Genomic DNA, 26,456 nt, shown 5'->3' on the forward strand with positions numbered 1-26,456 from the left:
AGCAGAGAGAGCTAAAGTAATCCAGTGCAGTGGTTCATACTATCCAGCAGAGAGAAGCAGGTGAGTGCAGTACTACACTTTGTCCACTTGGTTGTGCTAAAATGCTTGTTGACACTTCTGGGTGAGTCGGACAATATAATTGAAAAAGAAAATGAAATAATGCTAATATAAGAAAATTACTTTGAGAACTAATTTTCTATCACTTTGTTTTTCAGTTTTGAAAATGGTGTTTGTGATTGTTATGTGTGATTTTAAACAAATTAACCTTTTTTTGCCACATGATAACCCTGTTCTTCTGTTAGCTCAAGACCCTTTTACATTACTACTATGCAAACAAGTTATTCGGATACTAAGTTATGAATATCAATAATCTTACGGAATATTTCCTTGATCTGTCTAGGAAAGAAGTATATTAATTTTAGTAGAAATTGCATGTGAATGATGAGAAAAGCCAAACTGACACCAAATAGCACGCTAGCCAGATAACAAAGTACCGGTAGTACAAAACGTGGCTTTTTAGGTGTATATCTGCGAAACGAGCTGAAAATAAATAAATAAACACAACAAGCTAATGTTAGCGCGCGTCAATTACCAAAATACATGTCTCTGAGGTGTATACCGGCAAAATTAGCCAAAAAACTAGCATGTTATAATGTTGCATGATGGGTCAAATAACAAAATATGTGACTCTGAGGTGAGTACCTGAAAAATGTGTGGGGGGAAAAGTTAGCATGCTTATGTTAGCTTGTCTAGCTGCGTCATGTCCAAAATGAATGACTCAGACGTGTAAATTGGCAAAAAAAAAAAAAAGTGTGCGAATATGAGAATATTAGCATGCTAGAAATTGACTAGCATTACCAAAGAGCATTTTGTCTGAATAGGCTAAGAAATGTATATTACATATATTTTATATTGCTACTATGGTACATTTTTAGTCTGCTTTATACCTGCATTATCCTTGAATGAATGAATAATATTTATATAGCGCTTTTCTCTAGTGACTCAAAGCGCTTTTACATAGTGAAACCCAATATCTAAGTTACATTTGAACCAGTGTGGGTGGCACTGGGAGAAGGTGGGTAAAGTGTCTTGCCCAAGGACAAAACCGCAGTGACTAGGATGGCGGAAGCAGGGATCGAACCTGGAACCCTCAAGTTGCTGGCACGGCCACGCTATACCAACCGAGCTATATCGCCATATCCTTTCCATCCTTACCCTTTCCATCCTTTGTAACTGAGCTACTGTGTGGAACAATTTCCCCTGTGGATCATATGGAACATTCAAAATATAATCCCATTCAATGGGGGGAGGATTCTGGGAACTTTGGAAAATGATTGGCTTGAATGTCCAGGGTGAGTGGAATGGTTTGCATCGATTCAGGAATGTTTGGAAATGTGGACGTTTGATATTGTGTCTTTTCATTTTGAATGGGGAAACATATCCCTTGAAAATCGGAAATTGTGGGAATTTTGGGAAGAAAAAAATGGTAACACGGTGGTCATTACTAGTGTGTGAGTGTGAGTGTGAATGTCGTCTGTCTGTCTGTGATGAGGTGGCGACTTGTCCAGGGTGTACCCCGCCTTCCGCCCGAATGCAGGTGAGATAGGCTCCAGCACCCCCCGCGACCACGAGAGGGACAAGCGGTAGAAAAATGAATGGATGGATGGGTGGATCCCCATTAGTTTCTACACGGTAGCCACTATTCTTCCTGGGGTCCATCACACAAGACAATAATAACAACATTGTAATGTTGATAATAGGGGTAATTATTATTATTTATTATCAATATTGTTATTTCTATTGGTATTTTTATTGAAATATCCCACACTTCTCTTTTATAAATCAAATCTGTACAGCAGATATGGGTATCTACATGAACAATATAATTTGCTTCAGTGGCTCAACAGGACATGTTAAAAACAACAACAACAAAAATACTATTAAAATGATACCGCTTTTTCATGGGGCTGATAGGGTGGCTATGTCAGGGAGGCGCACCATCCTGCTATCAGTTACTTGCACATGTGCGTGCATGAGTGCATGTCAGTAAAAGTAAATGCTATCGGTACAGCGCATATAGATGAACTTTACATGAAGTTTACTGCATTGTCTTCCAAATACTGTTCAAGAATGTTTCTATTACTCCTGGTCTGCATGCTGGGTGAGTTCTTTGGTTCCTACAGCAGCACTCGTGCTATTTTAATCATCTTTTCTTTCATTAGGGTCATGCTTCTGTGGCAAGGAGGGCGGTAAGTGTGTTATTATTTCTAGACAGTAGTTACCGTATTTTTCAGACTATAAGTCGCAGTTTTTTTCATAGTTTGGCCGGGGGTGCGACTTATACTCAGGAGTGACTTATGTGTGAAATTATTAACACATTACCATACAATATCAAATAATATTATTTAGCTCATTCACGTAAGAGACTAGACGTATAAGATTTCATGGGATTTAGCGATTAGGAGTGACAGATTGTTTGGTAAACGTGTAGTATGTTCTATATGTTATAGTTATTTGAATGACTCTTACCATAATATGTTACGTTAACATACCAGGCACGTTCTCAGTTGGTTATGTATGCCTCATATAACATACACTTATTCAGCCTGTTGTTCACTATTCTTTATTTATTTTAAATTGCCTTTCAAATGTCTATTCTTGGTGTTGGGTCTATTCTTGGTGTTGGGTTTTATCAAATAAATGTCCTCAAAAATGCGACTTATATATGTTTTTTTCCTTCTTTATTATGCATTTTCGGCCGGTGCGACTTATACTCCGGAGCGACTTATACTCCGGAGCGACTTATACTCCGAAAAATACGGTTGTTTGTTTTGCCTATTGGTGTAAACTCTAATAACATTATTTGAAAAGGTCCGTCATTGCTGGGGCGTCCTGAGTTGTTTGGCCCTTCCAAGGCTGTCGTCGATGAGGTCGTTGACATTACATGTCTTCTGTCGGTCTACCCGAAGAATGAAGCCATCCTAATGGAGTTGTTCAAGTGGGTATACCACAAATGTTTTACGGACTCTCCTGGTGAATCTCTCAAATGATGAAGCACGTTTCTTTCCCAGGGAGGGGAACCGCAACAAGTTGTTGGGGTTCTACAGTTCCCTCGACGGGGGCAACGCGTCCTTCCCCATCATGATCAAAACTTCCCACGAGGGCAACCTGGAGTGTGTGGCCACAGCACAGAGCAATTCTCTCTTGCAGCCCGCTGTCAGCTATCCGCACTACCTCCAGGTTATTGGTGAGTGATTTGAAAAATGTTTTATAATCCAGTGTTTTTCAACCTTTTTTGAGCCAAGGCACAATTTTTTCATTGAAAAAATCCAAAAGCACACCACCAGCAGAAAACATTAAAAAATGAAACTCAGCAGCCGATATTGACGGTAAAAAGTCGCTCTCGCAATTGTTGGATATGAATTCAAACCATAACCAACCATGCATCACTATAGCTCTAGTCTCAAAGGTCTAGAGTCATGACCTGTCACATCATGCCGTGACTTATTTTGAGTTTTTTGCTGTTTTCCTGTGTGTAGTGTTTTAGATCCTGTCTTGCGCTCCTATTTTGGTGGCTTTTTCCTGTTTTGTTGGTATTTTCCTGTAGCAGTTTAATGTCTTCCTTTAAAGGCCTACTGAAAGCCACTACTACCGACCACGCAGTCTGATAGTTTATATATCAATGATGAAATCTTAACATTGCAACACATGCCAATACGGCCGGGTTAATTTATAAAGTGCAATTTTAAATTTCCCGCTAAACTTCCGGTTGAAAACGCCTTTGGAGGATGACGTATGCGCGTGACGTAGCCAGTGAAACAGAGGTATGGCTCCCCATTGAAGCCAATATGAAATAGCTCTGTTTTCATCTCATTATTCCACAGTATTCTGGACATCTGTGTTGGTGAATCTGTTGCAATTTGTTCATTGCATTATGGAGAAAGAAGCTGAGCAAGCAAAGAAGAAAGTTGTCGGTGCGAAGCGGAATATTTTGCGAGGGAAGTCAGCAACACAACACAGCCAGTGTTTCATTGTTTACATTCCCGAAAGATGCAGTCAAGATCGAAGAACTCGGACAACAGAGACTCTTACCAGGAGGACTTTGATTTGGATACACAGACGCAGACGCGATACCGTGAGTATGCAGCTGCGCTTCCAAACATTTGATCGCTTGCCCGTACGTGCGTGTCACGTACGTAACTTTGGTTAAATATATAAGCTTTATGAACCTTGGGTTAGGTGAACGGTCCTTTGGGCTGAGTGATTGTGTGTGTTGTGCAGGTGTTTGAATTGTATTTGCGGGTTATATGGACGGGATCCCGTCCATATAACCCGCTCGAGCTATAACTAGCTCGAGCTAGTAGCTAGGAGCTAGCATAACAAACACATAGGTGTTTGTTATGCGCGATTAATTTGTGGCATATTAAATATAAGCCTGGTTGTGTTGTGGCTAATAGAGTATATATATGTCTTGTGTTTATTTACTGTTGTAGTCATTCCCTGCTGAATATCAGGTCCCACCCGCGCGCTTCCAAACATTTGATCGCTTGCCCGTACGTGCGTGTCATGTACGTAACTTTGGGTAAATATATAAGCTTTATGAACCTTGGGTTAGGTGAATGGTCCTTTTGGGCTGGTTGTGTTGTGGCTAATAGAGTATATATATGTCTTGTGTTTATTTACTGTTGTAGTCATTCCCAGCTGAATATCAGGTCCCACCCGCCTCTCACAGCATCTTCCCTATCTGAATCGCTTCCACTCCCCACTAGTCCTTCACTTGCACTTTCCTCATCCACAAATCTTTCATCCTCGCTCAAATTAATGGGGAAATCGTCGCTTTCTCGGTCCGAATCGCTCTCACTTCTGGCGGCCATCATTGTAAACAATAGGGAACTTTGTGGAAATGTTCAAATGACTACGTCACGCTACTTCCGGTAGGGGCAAGGCTTTTTTTTATCAGAGACCAAAAGTTGCGATCTTTATCGTCGTTGTTCTCTACTAAATCCTTTCAGCAAAAATATGGCAATATCGCGAAATGATCAAGTATGACACATAGAATAGATCTGCTATCCCCGTTTAAATAAAAACATTTCATTTCAGTAGGCCTTTAAGCGCTATTCCCCGCACCTGCTTTGTTTCAGCAATCAAGAATATTTCAGTTGTGAGGACGCTATCCTTCTTTGTTGATTGTCATGTTATGTACGGATGTACTTTGAGGACGCCTTCTCTGCTCACACGCTGTAAGTCTTTGCTGTCGTCCAGCATTCTGTTTTTGTTTACTTTGCAGCCAGTTCAGTTTTAGTTTTGCTTTGCATAGCCATCCCAAAGCTTCAATGCCTTTTCTTAGGGCACTCGCCTTTTGTTTTTTTCTGGTTTAAGCATTAGATACCTTTTTACCTGCACACTGCCTCCCGCTGTCGTCTGCATATTGTGATCACAACAAACCATCGTCGTCGTTCCTGACATCTACAAAGCAATTAACTGCTACCACCTACTGATATGGAAGAGTATTACATGGTTACTCTGCCGAACTCTAGACAGCACCGACACTTAACAACGGCACATTATTTGCGGATTATAATTACTGGTTTGCAAAAAATACTTTTAACCCAATTAGGTGAAATCACATAATCTCCCACGGCACACCAGACTGTATCTCACGGCACACTAGTGTGCCGCGGCACAATGGTTGAAAAACACTGGTATAATCATTACATCCTGGAAAAGATCATTGAAATAATTTATGAAGAGCCTAAAATAAATATGACATTCATGTCTATGAAGAGTGTGTGTAGTATACTAGCAATCTGCCAGATTTTGTTAAAATAACAGGTAATACTCAGCACTTTGTGATGGATGGATTGATGATTTTTTTTTCCTTTTTCATTTTTAGTTGAAGTTTTTTAAAAAGGGGACAAACTGGGAGATCAAAGAATAATAAGACAATTCCAAAATACAACACAAACACATTTATTGTGCCAGGAAAACAAATAATAAAGTTATGCGAGTAATCACAAAACTGTATTACAGTCATCCCTCGCCACATCACCCTTAGACTTAACACTTAGACTTAGACTTTACTTAAATCAATAACGGAGCAGCATCTCCTCATTCGGAAACAACAACACAGGAAATGTGTCCCATGAAAAAACGTCCGACCGGAACTCTCTAACAACAACAGGTGACTAAAGGAAATTCAACAACAGGTGACTAAAGGAAATTCCTTTATTGGGGTCATGTCCGGAACCAATTAACAGCGATGAACTAGGGGCGACTCTAAAATGTAACAAATTTAAAAAAATATTTAAATACAAAAAAAATGTCACAATTTTTATTTATTTATTTAAATGTAAAAAAATATTGCATTAATCATGTATATACAAAGGTTAATCACGCTGTTTATTTTGACTGTATATGATAGGCTCCAGCAACCCCCGCGACCCCGAACGGGACAAGCGGTAGAAAATGAATGGATGGATGGATGCCCCTTTACCATAACAGCAGATGGTTACCTGAAAGGCGGCGTGGGTTGTTATACAATCAGTGATCGGGTCAATGCATAAATCAGTGCAAAGATGAGTGAGGAATCTCTTACTGGTGTGCTGAATGGCACATTTCACTTCAAAATACACCCTGAGAGGACTTCAGAAAAAAGTTTTGAGCAAATAAATGACGTGTATTCAAGTAAAACACACAATTTATTCCTATATGAATTCTCACAATAAAATTGCATGTCGTTGTTTAAAGTTAATTTGATTTACGTAAGAAAATAATTTAAAAGTCAACTGTGACTAATCAGATTTTTTTTAAAGCATCTTTTGACAGCACTAAAAATAACACAAGTATATGGAAAGGAAGATATGTATGTATATATATCTGTATATATAATACATATCCATCCATCCAATTTCTACCGCTTGTCCCTCTCGGGGTAGCGGGAGGGGGGGGGCTGCTGGAGCCTAACCGAGTCGTATTGCGGCGGAAGGCAGGGTACACCCTGCACAAGTCGCCCCCTCATCGAATTCAAATTGCAGTATCAGCTGTCAAGAGGTAACTATACATTAAATAAACAGTATCATAGCATCACCGTGTATCCAAACACAAAATGCTGTGCTTATAAATATGCTCATAAATAACAACAATAGTAAACAACTTTACATTCTAGAAAGAACAGCATTGACGTGGAGCCTCCAAGTATGTAAAGCAAACAATATTGTTCCTATAAAACCCAAAACCAGTGAAGTTGGCACGTAGTGTAAATCGTAAATAAAAACAGAATACAATGATTTGCAAATCTTTTTCAACTTATATTCAATTGAATAGACTGCAAAGACAAGATATTTCATGTTCGAACTGAGAAACTTAATTTTTTTTTGCAAATAATCATTAACTTCGAATTTAATGGCAGCAACACATTGCAAAAAAATTGGCACAGGGGCATTTTTACCACTGTGTTACATGGCCTTTCCTTTTAACAACACTCAGTAAACGTTTGGAAAATGAGGAGACCAATTTTGAAGCTTTTTAGGTGGAATTCTTTCCTATTCTTGCTTGATTTGGGCATTGTCTTGCTGAAATAAGCAGGGGCGTCCATGAAAAAGACGTTGCTTGGATGGCAACATACAGTATGTTGCTCCAAAACCTGTATGTACCGTTCAGCATTAATGGTGCCTTCACAGATGTGTAAGTTACCCATGCCTTGGGCACTAATACACCCCCATAGCATCACAGATGCTGGCTTTTGAACTTTGCGCCTATAACAGTCCGGATGGTGCTTTTCCTCTTTGTTCCGAAGGACACGGCGTCCACAGTTTCCAAAAAACAATTTGAAATGTGGACTCGTCAGACCACAAAACACTTTTCCACTTTGCATCAGTCCATCTTAGATGAGCTTGGGCCCAGCGAAGCCAGCAGTGTTTCTGGGTGTTGTTAATAAATAGCCTGATTAGCACTCCAACAAGTCAATAACATCAACAAAGCTCACCTTTGTGCATTCACGCACAGCATGAAACTTTTGGTGGACAAAATGAGACAAAGAAGGAGTGAAAGATTTTACACACTATGGTGAGTTCAAGAACCGCCGAAAATATTAGGACAAAACGACGTTCACCAAATACTCATATTAAACATATTAAACAGTGGGCTTTCTAACAATTGTAAAGGTTTTTGTCAAGTTTGTCCTCAAACAAAAACCATATTAAAACAAAAAATATATTTTTCCCCCATCTTTTTCCATTTTCAGTCCTTTTTTAAAAATGCTCCAGGGAGCCACTAGGGCAGCGCTAAAGAGTCGCATGCGCCTCGAGAACCGCGGGTTGCTGACCCCCGATATAGCTGAATAAAATTAAATATGATATGTGCAGCTGAGATAGGCTCCAGCACCCCCCGCGACATCGAAAGGGACAAGTGGTAGAAAATAGATGGATGGATGGATGTACAGTAGCCTATCCTGTTAATATAATTATTATTGTCAATTTTCAGGTTATTATGTATTTTATAAATTATTAAGAATCAGATCATCAGAGGGAAGGGGCATGACAATACAAGCTTTTGCTTCTTCTTGTTCCTTTCCGGACACACCATGTTTCTTTTTAAATTTTATTTTAATATTGCTATATTTTTTTTAGATAAAGATATTGTATTGGAAATACTTTTTTGTTTAAATTGTGTAGATGCTTTTTTGTGTTCGAAATAGATCAGTGGACAAAACATTTTTTCCACATTGTTCATCATATTGGCTGCTAAATGACTACAACTCTGCCCAATCAGAAGAGTTCTTAGAAATTGACATTTTGCATACCAAGACAGAACATCACTTCTGAAGCTAAGCTCTCATTCTTTCAATGTTTTTAAATCCCTACAGAACCGGTTGCAGGTGCAGAGGTCATCACAGAATCAGGTCAAGAGGTGTTCTTTGAGGGAGGGACCCTGAAGCTGAGATGTACTGTAAAGGCTGGGAATCACGTCTCCTACAAGTGGCTCGTAAATGGTCAGCTGGTCTCATCGTCTCTCCTTCGCCATGTGGTAGATGATCAACTCCTTATCTACAGGTCAGTTGCTATGAACGCATGTATAGTGAAATCTGGAGTTAGGGCAGGGTGGCAAAAGTGCGGCTTTTAAAATCCCCTAACGAGCAGGGAAACCTGCGAAACAGGCTTGTAGGGATGATATAGCCTCTGTGTTTTTTCCTGACCTAACGTATATTCCGCTTATTATACCCCGGTATTGAGCACTGTATAACGGAAAAACCACAGAAACCTCGACTCTATATATATATATATATATATATATATATATATATATATATATATATATATATATATATATATATATATATATATATATATATATATATATATATATATATATATATATATATATATACTTTTTTACTTTTATCCTGTTTGTATAAGTTGTTTGTGTGCCATGTTGTTCCAGACCACAGCAAACATTACCTAGCTTGCCAAAGATTGTAATAAATCTATTAAAAGAAGACAGCCTGCTGTTTCCTTTAACTTGGACACACACATCTATACCTTTGGTCATTAAAAGCCAGTCATTTCCAGGAGTTATCTCACCTTCTGAGTAGCTTCTGATTTACAAATCCCATTTCCATATGAGTTGGGAAATTGTGTTAGATGTAAATATAAACGGAATACAATGATTTTCAAATCCTTTTCAACCCATATTCAATTGAATGCACTACAAAGACAAGATATTTCATGTTCAAACTCATAAACTTTATTTTTATTTTGCAAATCATAATTAACTTAGAATTTCATGGCTGCAACACGTGCCAAAGTAGTTGGGAAAGGGCATGTTCACCACTGTGTTACATGGCCTTTCCTTTTAACAACACTCAGTAAACGCTTGGGAACTGAGGAGACACATTTTTGAAGCTTCTCAGGTGGAATTCTTTCCCATTCTTGCTTGATGTAAAGCTTAAGTTGTTCAACAGTCCGGGGGTCTCCGTTGTGGTATTTTAGGCTTCAAAATGTGCCACACATTTTCAATGGGAGACAGGTCTGGACTACAGGCAGGCCAGTCTAGTACCCGCACTCTTTTACTATGAAGCCACGTTGATGTAACACGTGGCTTGGTATTGTCTTGCTGAAATAAGCAGGGGCGTCCATGTTAACGTTGCTTGGATGGCAACATATGTTGCTCCAAAACCTGTATGTACCTTTCAGCATTAATGGCGCCTTCACAGATGTGTAAGTTACCCATGTCTTGGGCACTAATACACCCCCGTACCATCACAGATGCTGGCTTTTCAACTTTGCACCTATAACAATCCTCTTCTTTTCCTCTTTGGTCCGGAGGACACGACGTCCACAGTTTCCAAAAACAATTTGAAATGTGGACTCGTCAGACCACAGAACACTTTTCCACTTTGAATCAGTCCATCTTAGATGAGCTCAGGCCCAGCGAAGCCGACTGCGTTTCTGGGTTGAGAAAGGTTTTTCTTAAACTGTTCAACAATTTGCTCACGCATTTTGTTGACAAAGTGGTGACCCTCGCCCCATCCTTGTTTGTGAATGACTGAGCATTTCATGGAATCTACTTTTATACCCAATCATGGCACCCACCTGTTCCCAATTTTCCTGTTCACCTGTGGGATGTTCCAAATAAGTGTTTGATGAGCATTCCTCAACTTAATCAGTATTTATTGCCACCGTTCCCAAATTCTTTGTCACGTGTTGCTGGCATCAAATTCTAAAGTTAATGATTATTTGCACAAAAAAAATGTTTATCAGTTTGAACATCAAATATGTTGTCTTTGTAACATATTCAACTGAATATGGGTTGAAAATGATTTGCAAATCATTGTATTCCGTTTATATTTACATCTAACACAATTTCCCAACTTATATGGAAACGGGGTTTGTAGTAATGGTTTTTGATGTTGTAAAAATGTGTAGAATAAATATTCAATTTAAACATTTCTGTCAAAGATTTGCTTCAGCCTGCGACACATAGTCATTTTGAGATATATATATACTGTAATAAATATATATAAATATATATATATATATATATAATTTGTTTTTTTTAAAACTTTGTATAGACAGATAAACCTAAAGTTGATCTAGAGATTTAATATTGAAAAAATATGTATAAAATATATATATATATATATATATATATATATATATATATATATATATATATATATATATATATATATATATGTAACTGATAAATGATGGTTTGCCTCACCCCAGAGCCTCCAGTGCAGACAGCGGCTCCTACATGTGTGTCGCTGTCAACCAATACAGCGCAACAAGAGACTTTGCATCCAACAGCTCCGAAGTGGTAATCACAGTCAAAGGTTGGTGACCATCTCAAGTTGGCTCCGCAAGATGGCGCTGGTTTTACTGCTTTGTAATATTGTATTCATTTTATTCGTAATACAGAGCAGGGATATTTAACGTATCTCACAATTTCATTTTGTTGGTGTTGGTTCGTCTTACTTCCTGTTCCACTTATCGCGCTCATTCCGGCCTCTGCACATTTGCATGCACCATCACTTTATAATACAACACTACTCGTGCGCAGAGGATTGCGTCTCGTTAATGAGCAAAATAGCTCCGACGATCAATTTAGCCTGTCTGCAGTCTTCATGCATATGCAGACTACTGTACATGCTGATTATCAGCATGCTCTTAATACTGGGAAGAGGAGATGCAAATATAAGCATTTAGCACTCGCAATATGATTTATCAAGACTAAAACTGTTCTGCAGCCGCTGTTTTGTGTCTTTATTGAGCACATCTGCAATATACGTGCAAAATTACTGTGCGAAAGGATGCGATTGCATTTTAAAAACAGATGATTGAGATAATATTCTGTCTGTGAGCTTGTCAACATATTTGGACTGTCACAAATAGATATATTAGACATATTGGCTATTCAGCAATATGATTTTATAATTTTGTAGCTGCTGATTAAAGCCAATTAAATTGATTAATTTTGGTGTCTACTGGCGGTTTTTTTAAATGTTTTTCTTTTCATTCAGGAAAAATAATTATGATCAATCTCCTGTTGTATATGATAAAACATCTTGCAATATGCATTTTCTTACCATATCAACACAGCAGCGCCTTCCAACGTGCTCATTCAGCGTGCTAAAAGTAGTCCCTGTGTTATAGGTCACAATTCAATATAGCCTAAAAAGGGCTGTACATATTATATTTGTGTGCTGCTTGTCAACAACATTAAGGAAACGCCACAGGTTGGACCATATGTTGCTCAATTTTTGTTTCATCTGACATCACATGGACAAAGATAAGACCTTCTGGAGGAAAATTCTGTGGTCAGATTAAACAAAAATTGAGCTGTTTGGCCACAATACCCAGCAATATGTTTGGAGGAGAAAAGGTGAGGCCTTTAATCCCAGGAACACCATACCTACCGTCAAGCATGGTGGTGGTAGTATTATGCTCTGGGCCCGCTTTGCTGCCAATGGAACTGGTGCTTTACAGAGAGTAAATGGGACAATGAAAAAGGAGGATTACCTCCAAATTCTTCAGGTCAACCTAAAATCATCAGCCCAGAGGTTGGGTCTTGGGTGCAGTTGGGTGTTCCAACAGGACAATGACCCCAAACACACGTCAAAAGTGGTAAAGGAATGGCTAAATCAGGCTAGAATTAAGGTTTTAGAATGGCCTTCCCAAAGTCCTGACTTAAACGTGTGGACAATGCTGAAGAAACAAGTCCATGTCCGAAAACCAACAAATTTAGCTGAACTGCACCAATTTTATCAAAAGGAGTGGTCAAAAATTCAACCAGAAGCTTGTGGATGGCTACCAAAAGCGCCTTATTGCAGTGAAACTTGACATTATGTTCTTTACAAGTGTATGTAAACTTTTGACCACAACTGTATATACGCACAAATTCCTCATTTAATAAGGGCCATCTGCACCATATTAGTACTTGTTATCAATTGTGCACGCAGTCTTAGTACACGCCCTCGAACAGTAAACAAGATTTTATAGTTTGATATTTACTACTTGTTATTTGGATCTTATTAGATCAGGCTTTATGTGGATGTGACCTTTCTGGATTACTCAATTGTGAAAAAGCTCGAGTGTCATTAATAAATCGTAGGAGGAACCATTGCAACACATCTAGCATGTTAACGAGCTCCTGCGTGAGAAAATGTACAAATGACTCCATGGATTATTTTAAATGGCTGGGGTTATTTCTATCATCTCCCAGGAAAAAGAATGAATGCAATATTGTTGCTCTACACCAGGGATGCCAAACGTACGGCCCGAGGGCCGGATCAGGCCCGCAAACAAGTTTTATCCGGCCCGCGGGATGAGTTTGCTCAGTATAAAAATTAACCTGAAATTTTTCAATGAAAGAAACCACTGTTCTAAATGTGTCCACTGGATGTCGCAATAGCAATTCTTTGTATCTTTGTAGATGATGCTACATATGTACAAAATAAACCACCGCTGCTGCTCACTGCTCCCCTCACCTCCCAGGGGGTAAACAAGGGGATGGGTCAAATGCAGAGGGTAATTTCACCACACCTAGTGTGTGTGTGACTATCGTTGGTACTTTAACTTAACTTTTAAAGTGAAGACATGCTGAGGAGTTAAATAGCATGCATAAATGACCTTTTTGTTTGTGTTATGTAAAATACTATGCTCTGTATCTATGTGTGTATTTATTCATGTGTTGTCCAAACCTATAATCCCATGTAATGTCCTAATGCGGGCCAAGTTTAGTTTTATTTTGGGAGTAATAAAATACGAGCTGCAAATGATCTGATCTACGTCGTGTGGTCCACAAGATAGTTGAAACTTAATTTCAGTGCTGCAGTGCTTTTTATGTCGACCATATTTATATTTATAACATTACTGTTGGAAGAGACATTTTAAAAAAGCCCATGGTGCAATAATAGAGGAGTCCTGCTGTGTTTTAAAGGCCTACTGAAATGAATTTTTATTTATTTAAACAGGGATAGCACATCCATTCTATGTGTCATACTTGATCATTTCGCGATTTTGCCATATTTTTGCTGAAAGGATTTAGTAGAGAACATCGACGATAAAGTTTGCAGCTTTTGGTTGCTGATAAAAAAAGCCTTGCCTGTACCGGAAGTAGCGTGACGTCGCAGGTTGAAGGGCTCCTCACATTTCCCCATTGTTTACAGCAGCAGCGAGAGCGATTCGGACCGAGAAAGCGACGATTACCCCATTAATTTGAGCCAGGATGAAAGATTTGTGGATGAGGAACGTGAGAGTGAAGGACTAGAGTGCAGTGCAGGACGTATCTTTTTTCGCTCTGACCGTAACTTAGGTACAAGGGCTCATTGGATTCCACACTTTCTCCTTTTTCTATTGTGGATCACGGATTTGTATTTTAAACCACCTCGGATACTATATCCTCTTGAAAATGAGAGTCGAGAACGCGAAATGGACATTCACAGTGACTTTTATCTCCACGACAATACATCGGTGAAGCATTTTAGCTACGGAGCTAACGTGATGAATGCTGTGCCGCCTGTCGAAGCCTAGCAATGCTGTTGCTAACTACGCCATTGAAGCTAACTTAGCTACGGGACCTCGTCAGAGCTATGATAAAAACATTATCTCTCCACCTACGCCAGCCCTCATCTGCTCATCAACACCCGTGCTCACCTGCGTTCCAGCGATCGACGGCGCGACGAAGGACTTCACCCGATCATCGATGCGGTCGGCGGCTAGCGTCAGATAGCGCGTCTGCTATCCTCAAAGTCCTCCTGGTTGTGTTGCTGCAGTCAGCCGCTAATACACCGATCCCACCTACAGCTTTCTTCTTTGAAGTCTTCATTGTTCATTAAACAAATTGCAAAAGATTCACCAACACAGATGTCCAGAATACTGTGGAATTTTGCGATGAAAACAGAGCTGTTTGTATTGAGATACAATGTGTCCGAATACTTCCGTTTAACTATTGACGTCACGCGCAAACGTCATCATACATAGACGTTTTCAACCGGAAGTTTCCCGGGAAATTTAAAATTGCACTTTATAAGTTAACCCGGCCGTATTGGCATGTGTTGCAATGTTAAGATTTCATCATTGATATATAAACTATCAGACTGCGTGGTCGGTAGTAGTGGCTTTCAGTAGGCCTTTAAGTAGTTGTGTGATTAATCGACAAAATAACTAATTTCCACATCCTCATTCTCTCAGAAGTGGTGTCAAATCCTGACATTTCCATCAGGGTGCTGAAGGAGGATCCTCACAACTATTTGGCCGTGGTCACATGCCAGTCGACCAGAGGGACGCCGCCTGTCACCTTCTCCCTCTACAACAGGACAGAACTGGCTTTCCAAATGACAGCCGACGAGAGAAAAGCCACGTTTAAGGTCCCCCTGGTTTTGGAGCGACACTTAGGGTGGCTCCAGTGCCGGGCTAACAATGGTGATCAGGTTGCATACAGTACCTGGTTGCCCTTAGAAGTCGGTAGGTTTGCAGACATTACTCTGACACCTGGAGCTTGTTTATGTCGACAACGTGTCTTGAGTCAAACATATTTCCGATTCACAACGTTCTTATTATTGTGATGACGTCAACATGCAGGATCTACTGATATAGAAGAGGTGTAGTAGTACCTCAATTTTTAAATACTTAATTGGTTCTGTGACCGAGCTCTTAACTCAAAACATCTCAAATCAACAAAATTGAGTTGAGTTTGAGTTTATTTGGAACATGCATGCATACAACATGATGCATGCTTTACACAACTGCATTTGCATTGGACTTGGCGATGTATGGCTTAGATGCAGCTGCTCGGCCATGGAAACCCATTCCATGAAGCTCTCTGCGTACTGTACGTGGGCTAATTGGAAGGTCACATGAAGTTTGGAGCTCTGTCGCAACTGACTGTGCAGAAAGTCGGCGATCTCTGACCTCATCCGCTGACCCCTCTCTGTCAGTTTACGTGGCCGAGTTGCTGTTGTTCCCAAACGCTTCCATTTTCTTCCAATAAAGCCGACAGTTGACTTTGGAATATTTAGGAGCGAGGAAATTTCACGACTGGATTTGTTGCACAGGTGGCATCCTATGACAGTTCCACGCTGGAAATCACTGAAAGCGGCCCATCCTTTCACAAATGTTTGTAGAAACAGTCTCCGTGCCTAAGTGCTTGATTTTATACACCTGTGGCCGGGCCAAGAGATTAGGACACCTGATTCTGATCATTTGGATGGGTGGCCAAATACTTTTGGCAATATAGTGTATGTTAAAAAACGGCCGTAGGTAAAAAAAAAAAAATCCTCTTTATCACCAAAGACTGTTGAAAGTGACACATATTGCTTATGTCCACAACCGCTCGTGTTGATGCCAATCCGAGAATTGTCGACTTAAAAGGGTTCCACTGTGCATGTAACGTGTGTCAGTGTATCTATTCTGAATTAACGACATCGCAACAGTGAGTGTTGCCGGCCCAGTGACGATGAAGTACGACTACGACATCGGAGACAACTATGCTGTGACAGGCCTGAGGTTCTATTGCAAGGCGAGGAAAGGATCTCATCCGCAGTACGAGTGGTACCTCAACCAAACTGTCCTGGAAGGCCGAGGAAGCTTTTACTACACGGTCCATCAGCCGCCAGAACAGTCCATCCTCCTGCTGTCCGTAGGGAGCAACAGTGCCGGGATGTACCGATGCGAAGTGTCGGACATTTTCGACAACAGCACTGCCATCAGCAGCAACAAGCAGTATTTAGACAAAGACGGTAAAGTATTGCCTCAGATGTGGAATACTTGACTTCTGCTTTTTGGATTCTCATCCTCTTGTCCCCCACAGTGCTGAATCGTCTCCCGCTCATTGTGGTGGCCGTTGTCTTTGGATGCTTCACTTTCTTGCTTGTCCTTGTCGCCGCTTGTTGTTGGACCGGAGTGTTGTTCAGTGAGTCAGTTTGTCAAACGTGTGTGTTTTTATCTGCCGTAGTGAAGTAACGTTGTTAACTGTTCTTACAGGTAGAAGGCGGATTGGGGAGAAGTCCATGTGAGTTGTACACCTCTGTTTTATTGCCAATTTATTAAACCGTTGTGGTTTCTTGATGGTTACTGAATTTTGATACTTTCATTGGTACCGACTAGTGTTGTCCCGATACCAATATTATTTCGATACTTTTCGATACTTTTCTAAATAAAGGGGACCGCAAAAATTGCATTATTGGCTTTATTTTAACAAACAATCTTAGGGTACATTAAACATATGTTTCTTATTGCAAGTTTGTCCTTAAATAAAATAGTGAACATACATGACAACTTGTCTTTTATTATTAAGTAATAGGGCTGGGAATCTTTGGGTGTCCCACAATTCGATTCAAAATCGATTCTTGGGGTCACGATTCGATTCAGAATCTTTTTTTTTTTCAATTCAACACGATTCTCGATTCAAAAACCAATTTTTTTATTTATTTATTTTTTTTTTTTTTTAATGAAAACAATACACAACAATACCATAATAATGCAATACAATTTCAAAACAAAACCCGACCCAGCAACATTCAGAATAGCAATAAACAGAGCAATTGAGAGCAATTGAGGACACACAAACATGACACGGAACAATCTAAAAGTAGTGAGACAAAAATGAATATTATCAACAACAGTATCAATATTAGTAACAATTTCAACATAGCAGTGATTAAAAATCCCTCATTGATATTATCATTACAAACATTAATAAAAAAAAAAAAAATTAAAAAAATTAACAATAGTGTCACAGTGGCTTACACTTGCATCGCATCTCATAAACTAAATGTCTAATGATAATGTCAATGAGGGATTTTTAATCACTGCTATGTTGAAATTGTAACTAATATTGATACTATTGTTGATAATATTCTTTTTTTTTCACTACTTTTGGTTTGCTCTGTGTCGTGTTTGTGTCTCCTCTCAATTGCTCTGTTTATTGCAGTTCTGAGTGTTGCTGGGTCGGGTTTGGTTTTGGAATTGGATTGCATTGTTATGGTATTGCTGTGTATTGTTTTGTTGGATTGATTCATTAAAAAAAAAAAAAGCAAACAAAGACTCCTAATTTAGTCTGCCGGCATATGCAGTAACATATTGTGTCATTTTCCATTCTATTATTTTGTCAATATTATTAAGGACAAGCTGTAAAAATGTATTATTAATCAACTTGTTCATTTACTGTTAATATCTGCTTACTTTCTCTTTTAACATGTTCTATCTACACTTCTGTTAAAATTTGATAATAATTTCTAATTTTGTTGTTTGGATACTTTACATTAGTTTTGGATGATGCCACAAATTTGGGTATCAATCCGATACCAAGTAGTTACAGGATCATACATTGGTCATATTCAAAGTCCTCATGTGTCCAGGGACATATTTCCTGAGTTCATAAACACAATATAAGTATTAAAAAAAGGAGATGTTGTGATGCCAAAAAATATCGATGTAATCATAGTAGCATCTACTAGATACGCTCCTGTACTTGGTATCATTACAGTGGATGTTAGGCGTTTGTTTACATTTTGACGGCGGTGAGCTACGGTGTGTAGTGAAGCATGTTTAGCTATTCCTCGTCCTGCAGGGATGATACTTGTGAGAAACGTACTTTATTTGTCGCCATGGAGACGAGGATTAGCGATTTAGAAGTAGCTAAAACACTGCAGACTGGGGCTAGCTAGCCATGTCTTAAAGCACCTCTTCCGGTGTTATAACTTCACCTTTATCGTTAGTTTTTAAGCCAAAATGCATCCGTTCTCCCTTTTCTGTCTACACACTGTGTCTGCTTGTAAGTACTCCGTGATTGTGCGCTGCCGAATATGCTCCTCTGCTTGTAAATCAGCAATGACACGACGTGACAACGACGGGGGCGCAGAGGGGGTGGGGGACCGGTACCTTTCAGAGGCGGTATAGTACCGAATAAGATTCATATTCGGTACTATACTAATACCGGTATACCGTACAACCCTAGTACCGAACGAAGTCCGTCATTCACGTAAAATTAAACGGTATAATATTTCGATACCTGTGTTGCATGTCTGCATGTCTGCATGTCTGCAACAAGCGCAGTCATAGCAAACTTTAATTTTCAATGCCAACAAATCATGCCTGATAGAAAGCGCCCAAAAGTAAGGTCCCACTTTTCAAGTGAGCTCCATGCTAATTTACATTGGATACCTCATATACATGCTGCTGATTAGCATTGGCAATTTTACATGCCGATTTCAAGACCTCCAAGTTTGGTAAGGAAGACTACAACTTAGATGCCATGAATTGATTTACGTGGACCCCGACTTAAACAAGTTGAAAAACGTATTCGGGTGTTACCATTTAGTGGTCAATTGTACGGAATATGTACTGTACTGTGCAATCTACTAATAAAAGTTTCAATCAATCAATCAATGCACGTTACAATCCGACGGCTGGTGTGTAATAAGTACAATACTTACAAAATAAACACTTTGTAGGGCTGAACAAAAGAAAACAATGGCACATTCAGCTTAATGGCAAAGACTACATCCTAATTACAGCAACACACTGTAATGAATGCATACTTGCCAATGAGACTCAGAAGTGTAAGAAAACAAGATAACACAGTTAACATTAGCAGCCAAAATGTCAAATTAAACAAATTAACATTTATTACCACATAAACACACACAAAAGTACCAAAAAATAGTACCTTTAAGTACCGATTGTGATTCCCAGGTACCAGAAATTGTTATCGTATCAGTTTGAATGTGAAAGGTGGGTGTAGATTATATCCTCATTACCTACACTGTTAGCTGCTTCTTACTTGCAGTTTTTTACGATTTAGAATGCACACAAAAGAGAAAGACATGCGTTTATTCTCACATAAGGATTGCGAAAGATGGACAAAATTCCCCCCCAAAAATGCAGTTGCCCTTTAATGATGATGATGTTAACTAATATCATGAGGTTGAGGTGTTTTTAAGGTACTTTATCGTTGGTTTCATTTTTATGCCGCTCCTAAATCTTGTGAGCGTTTTGTAGGAGATTTCCAGCAGATCTTGTAAATTTTCTCACGTCACAACTTTAGGAAGGCCATGTATGACAACATGCCGCTTGCCCATTGGTCGCTTTTTCTCGAAAGTGGCATCCATCTTTTTTCAGGTGTAAGAGTTGTGTAACTAAACTGTAGTAAAGCAATGGGAAGATTTGGGGAATTTAAAGACTTATCTCACCGTCGTTCACGGACAGCTGTTTCATTTCTGGAGCCAACCCTCGATCCCTGACCAATCACGACATGCGTAGTCGGGGAAGTAAGTTGCACAATCCAAGCATTTCGGCCAAGAATAGAAGAATTCCGATTTACCTTGTACACAACTTAAGATTTATGAAGTACTTTAGATATAGTGTACCAATGCGATCCAGTATCATTTTAAAAGCCCCCAAAATGAGCAGGATAAAACTCTTTTAGCAATTGTGAAAATCCAAAATGAGTTTGCCCCCAACACAATATAGCATGAAAACATCAGCAGCTATGAAGAAAAAATATAGAAGGGTATTTTTAATAAACACACCATTTAATTAGTTTAAAAAAAAATCTAATAAGATTTTTAAATACTATACTGGAAAAAAAAAAAGGGAAAAAAAAGCAAACATATAAACTGAACAGTTTATATGTAATAGCAATATTTGTGTCCTTGCACTTTCCTTGAATATAAATAGTTTATTTTCCCTCTTAGTGTGGGCCAGAAGATGGAGACGTTCCAAGCGTGGGAGGACGAGCTGGTTTGTGACATTCTTACACCTTTCTCATCATAAATACCAAATGTTTCATAGAAAAAACCTGACCTACATGCAGGGCCGGCCCGTGGCATAGGCCATATAGGCAAATGCTAAGGGCGCCGTCCATCAGGGGGCGCCACGCCAGTGCCACAAATGTTGGAGGAAAAAAAAAAAAAAATAGTTTGTACTATTATTTCTAAATACATAAAATAATCCCACGTTAATTAAAATGCAAAGTAAAGCCTATTTAATAGAAATATTATTTGTTACAACATTACGCCCCCCCTCCCCCGGCGCGGTGCGCCCCCTCCCTTCCCGTATCATGACTCTTTTTGGACGTCACCACATAAAAAAAATCAACACAAGATGTCAAAACGGCCAAAACTGTCAGGTGCCCAGGGAAGAAAAAAGAGAAAAGAAGAGGAGAAACGAGAAAAAGACAGAGGTAGCAGGTAGGTAACGTTAGCCTACATGAAATTATTTGTCTGTTACAGAATGTGATAGTAACATCACCTGTCTTTTTAGCAATAAGCTAATGTTACATGATTCGGCAATAGCTAATCAATAAATAGCTAGTTCTGTTTTAACGTCGGGTTAATATTGTGGAGGGGGCTAAATTGTTATGGAAAATAATAATGTAACGTTAGGTAATTACAGTACTCCCTTGTGTACAGTAATTTGTAAGTCATTCTAGTTAATGCAATATTAAAAAGCACAAATAGAGAACTCAGAAGGATCCCCTTTTTTTGTAATATAGTTGTTAAAGTCATACTGGTTTGATATCTTGTTTTGTGCAGTGCCTTATTTATATTGTATTTTTATTTTATTTTATGCAACTTGTTGACATGTTTTATTTTGTGTTTATGTATGTAAAAAATATTGTATTTCATATATTCATTTTTTATTTTTTGTATTCATTTATTTATCCTTTTTTTTTTTAATCTTGTTAACTATTCTGATTGTTAATTTGCTTTCTTTAAGTAAAAAAAAAGGTCAAAGACAAAGCTATTCGGTTTCTTGTGAGTATATACACTTCACTGCCGATGTGGGGGGGCGCCACCTAAAATCTTGCCTAGGGCGCCAGATTGGTTAGGGCCGGGCCTGCCTACATGTCTTTGTATGTTTGAAATCTAAATGAATAGACTGGAATTCCTAAACCACTATTGTCTCTGCACTAATTGTACAAAGAAATTAGGGCACAACCCCTTAAGGCAGGGGTGTCAAACTATGGTTGCCCTTAGAGGGCCGCTTTTAACAATGAGTAATATATGAATATATATATTGTCGAGGTTTCTGTGGTTTATCCGTTATACAGTGCTCAATACCGGGGTATAATAAGCGGAATATACGTTAGGTCAGGAAAAAATACAAAGGCTATTTCATCCCTACAAGCCTGTTTCGCAGGTTTCCCTGCTCGTCAGGGGATTTTATTTTAATTTTTAAAATAGCAAATACAAAACCCAAAACCAGTGAAGTTGGCATGTTGTGTATTCAATTGAATAGACTGCAGAGACAAGATATTTAATGTTAGAACTGAGAAACTTAATTGTGCAAATAATCATTAACTTAGAATTTAATGGCAGCAACACATTGCAAAAGAGTTGGCACAGGGGCATTTTTACCACTGTGTTACATGGCCTTTCCTTTTAACAACACACTCAGTAAACGTTTGGGAACTGAGGAGACCAATTTTTGTAGCTTTACAGGTGTAATTCTTTCCCATTCTTGCTTGATGTACAGCTTAAGTTGTTCAACAGTCCGGGGTCTCCGTTGTGGTATTTTAGGCTCTCGCACTCTTTTACTTTGAAGCCACGCTGTTGTAACACGTGCAGAATGTGGCTTGGCATTGTTTTGCTGAAATAAGCAGGGGCGTCCATGAAAAAGACGTTGCTTGGATGGCAACATATGTTGCTCCAAAATCTGTATGTACCTTTCAGCATTAATGGTGCCTTCACAGATGTGTAAGTTACCCATGCCTTGGGCACTAATACACCCCCATACCATCACAAATGCTGGCTTTTGAACTTTGCGCCTATAACAGTCCGGATGGTTCTTTTCCTCTTTGGTCCGGACGACAGGACGTCCACAGTTTCTAAAAACAATTTGAAATGTGGACTCGTCAGACCACAGAACACTTTTCCACTTTGCATCAGTCCATCTTCGATTTGCTCAGGCCCAGCGAAGCCGGCTGCATTTCTGGGTGTTGTTGATAAATGGCTTTCGCTATGCATAGTACAGTTTTAATTTGCACTTACAGATGTAGCGACAAACTGTAGTTACTGACAGTGTTTTTCTGAAGTGGTCCTGAGCCCATGTGGTGATATCCTTTACATACTGATGTCGCTTTTTGATGCAGTACCGTCTGAGGGATCCAAGGTCACGGGCATTGCCGCTTATATTCAGTGATTTCTCCAGATTTTCTGAACCTTTTGATAATATTACGGACCGTAGATGGTGAAATCCCTAAATTCCTTGCAATAGCTCGTTAATAAATGTTCTTAAACTGTTCGACAATTTTCTCACGCATATGTTCACAAAGTGGTGACCCTCGCCCCATCCTTGTTTGTGAATGACTGAGCATTTCATGGAAGTTGCTTTTAATACCCAATCATGGCACCCACCTGTTCCCAATTAGCTTGTTCACCTGTGGGATGTTCCAAATAAGTGTTTGATGAGCATTCCTCAACTTTCTCAGTCTTTTTTGCCACTTGTGCCAGCTTTTTTGAAACATGTTGCAGGCATCAAATTCCAAATGAGCTAATATTCGCAAAAAATAACAACGTATTCCAGTTTAAACGTTAAATATCTTGTCTTTGCAGTCTATTCAATTGAATATAAGTTGAAAAGTATTTGCAAATCATTGTATTCTGTTTTTATTCACCATTTACACAACGTGCCAACTTCACTGGTTTTGAGTTTTGTACTTTGATACATATATAAGAATGACATGGAGTAGTGCAAATATGATGATATATGACATGTATCATTTATGACATGATGTAAACATAATGCAAAGTGGTGCAAATATGAGAATGTTCAGGGCAATTATTTATTTGTGGTAAAAAAAAAACTGTTTGAACCAGTTTGTTCTGTGTCAATCTGTGCGTATATGCTTGCAGGAAGTGTCCGACTATCACGAGGATGTTGATGTCACGGAGATAACAACAAAACAGATTGCCGCCTATTGAGTTGTCGTGTCTGTGCTGATTTACTAGGGCTTTCAAGTGATTATTTTTTAAATCAGATTAATCACACTCTTGAGCTGTAATTAATCATGCATTACAGTGTATGTATTGCAGTGTATTACTCGTTGCAAATTTAAAATTAGCAGAAGAGAATACCCCAATATTTGGACACAAATGCAAATTTGTAGTCAGAATGTAACATTTTAATTAATGCAAGGAATTAATTTGCTTATAACTTGGTGACAGTAAGTATAGTAAGAATTAAGTGAACATTTACATAGTATTTGCAATAATATTTTAAACAAGGTACATTTAGTAAACACACCAGGGTTTCCCCTACACTGCCAAGATGCCTGTGACGTCATCGAATAATTAGCATAATCTGCTATGCCAGCTCCCCCCGTGACCCAATAAGGGACAAGCGGTAGAAAATGGATGGATGGATGGATGATATGATTTTCTTTAGTGTTTTTTTTTCTCCAAAATGGCTCTCCTTAGTTTTATCCTGCTTCTAAATGTGTGTTTTAACTCCTGTGCAACACTTTGTGGTACTTTTGTTTTTTTTAAATGTGCTATACAAATAAAGTTGATTAGATTGGATAAAAAGATTGGATAAAAAACATTTGGTAAGTAAAAAAAATCTAAAATAAATAACAGCCCTACTTTGCATTAACTTGTTTTGCTTAGTTGAAGAACTTTGATAGTAGTTGTATTGATGAAAATAGTACTCACTTCTCTTATCCGGACTGATGCTTAATTTAGGGCAAAAATGTTACAGAATGCGCTTTAAAAAAATTGAAATACTGGTGACGTGGTGAGGAAAATTTAAAGCGAATTGTAGCGAGGGACGACTTTATTGGTATTCTTTTGCTCAAACACTTGCATGTAAAAAAAGGGAACAATTGTATTATTTTGTTTATATTTGTACATTGTCTTATATTGTTGTATTTATATATTGTTAAAGTGTGTTGATTAAAAAAATGCCTAAAATATTTGTCCTATGTTTTGTCTAATGATCATTACCAAAAAAAAAAAATTGTTTTATTTTTTCTTATATGACATTCACTGTAATTGTTGATTATTTAGAAAGGCGACAAGAGGTTTTGTAATTTTGTGAAATCATTGTAATAAAAAAATAGAGGCAAAGGCATTGACAATTTCCAAGCAAAAAGTATCGGGATCGGCAGATAGTTATTTTTAATTAACGTATTTAGGTTGTTCGGCAACACTAAAGTGGCCCTAGTGCAGGGGTCGGCAAACCAAAATGTTGAAAGAACCATATAGGACCAAAAATACAACAAAAAAAACTGTCTTGAGCCGCTAAAAATGAAAAGCCTTATATAAGTGTTATCATGAAGGCAACAAATGATAATATATTAGTTATATTAGCCTACTATCAAAGGCCTAGTGTGTGAATGTTGTCTGTCTATCTGTGTTGGCCCCGGAAATGTTTCTCAACATTTTTTTCTACATAAATGTTGATTTATGAAAGTAAGGCCTACATTTTCTAATTGGCTTAATGGTTTACATATATCAATCAATTCTTGGAGAATGATTAAGAGTACAAAAGTCCTTAAATTTATATTTATTTAAAAAAACATTTGAAGTAGGGAGGTCTGATAATGGCTTTTTGCCGATATCCGATATTCCGATATTGTCCAATTCTTAATTACTGATATCGATATCAACCGATACCGATATATACAGTCGTGGAATTAACACATTATTATGCCTAATTTGGACAACCAGGTATGGTGAAGATAAGGTCCTTTTTTTTAAAAAAATTAATAAAATAAGATAAATAAATTAAAAACATTTTCTTGATTAATAAAGAAAGTAAAACAATATAAAAACAGTTACATAGAAACTAGTAATGAATGAAAATGAGTAAAATTAACTGTTAAAGGTTAGTACTATTAGTGGACCAGCAGCACGCACAATCATGTGTGCTTACGGACTGTATCCCGTGCAGACTGTATTGATATATATTGATATATAATGTAGGAACCAGAATATTAATAACAGAAAGAAACAACCCTTTTGTGTGAGTGAGTGTAATTGGGGGAGGGAGGTTTTTTGGGTTGGTGCACTAATTGTAAGTGTATCTTGTGTTTTTTATGTTGATTTAGTAAAAAAATTTAAAAAACGATACCAATAATAAAAAAAACCATACCGATCATTTCCGATAATACACTTTAAAGCATTTATCGGCCGACTAAATCCCTTTAAATTTTAAAGTGATTTAGGTAGCCCTTTTTGTCTTTTTTATTTTTTCATTATTATTATTTAATACTCTATTTGCTTTTGTTTTCTTTCCTTGTTGTTGAAAGTGCCTTGACTGTTGAGTGAATTGTAAATGTATGTTTAATTTAAACAAAATAAAAATCTGTGTTGGCCCTGCAATGAGGTGGCGACTTCCGGCTGACTGCAGCTGGGATAGGCTCCAACACCTCCCGCGACCCAAAGAGGGACAGGCGGTAGAAAATGGATTTCCGTGGTAATGTTTCCTCTTACGTCATTGACAGCGATCGAT

General features: G+C 38.4%; 1 protein-coding gene across 1 annotated transcript; it reads left to right on the plus strand.

The window, feature by feature from the left end:
- Window positions 1-20: 20 nt before the first annotated feature.
- Window positions 21-24,897, plus strand: si:dkey-93h22.7 (Fc receptor-like protein 5; the record flags this gene model as incomplete). Its single annotated transcript, XM_062033553.1, has 12 exons — window positions 21-60; window positions 2,223-2,249; window positions 2,872-2,998; window positions 3,072-3,247; window positions 8,864-9,050; window positions 11,226-11,332; window positions 15,192-15,464; window positions 16,433-16,738; window positions 16,810-16,911; window positions 16,983-17,010; window positions 20,696-20,741; window positions 23,858-24,897. Coding segments are annotated over 12 exons (1,488 nt in total), but the record flags the coding sequence as incomplete, so codon positions are not given.
- Window positions 24,898-26,456: the final 1,559 nt, after the last annotated feature.

This window comes from Entelurus aequoreus, linkage group LG22 (genome assembly GCF_033978785.1).
Source record: "Entelurus aequoreus isolate RoL-2023_Sb linkage group LG22, RoL_Eaeq_v1.1, whole genome shotgun sequence".
Taxonomy (NCBI): domain Eukaryota; kingdom Metazoa; phylum Chordata; class Actinopteri; order Syngnathiformes; family Syngnathidae; genus Entelurus; species Entelurus aequoreus.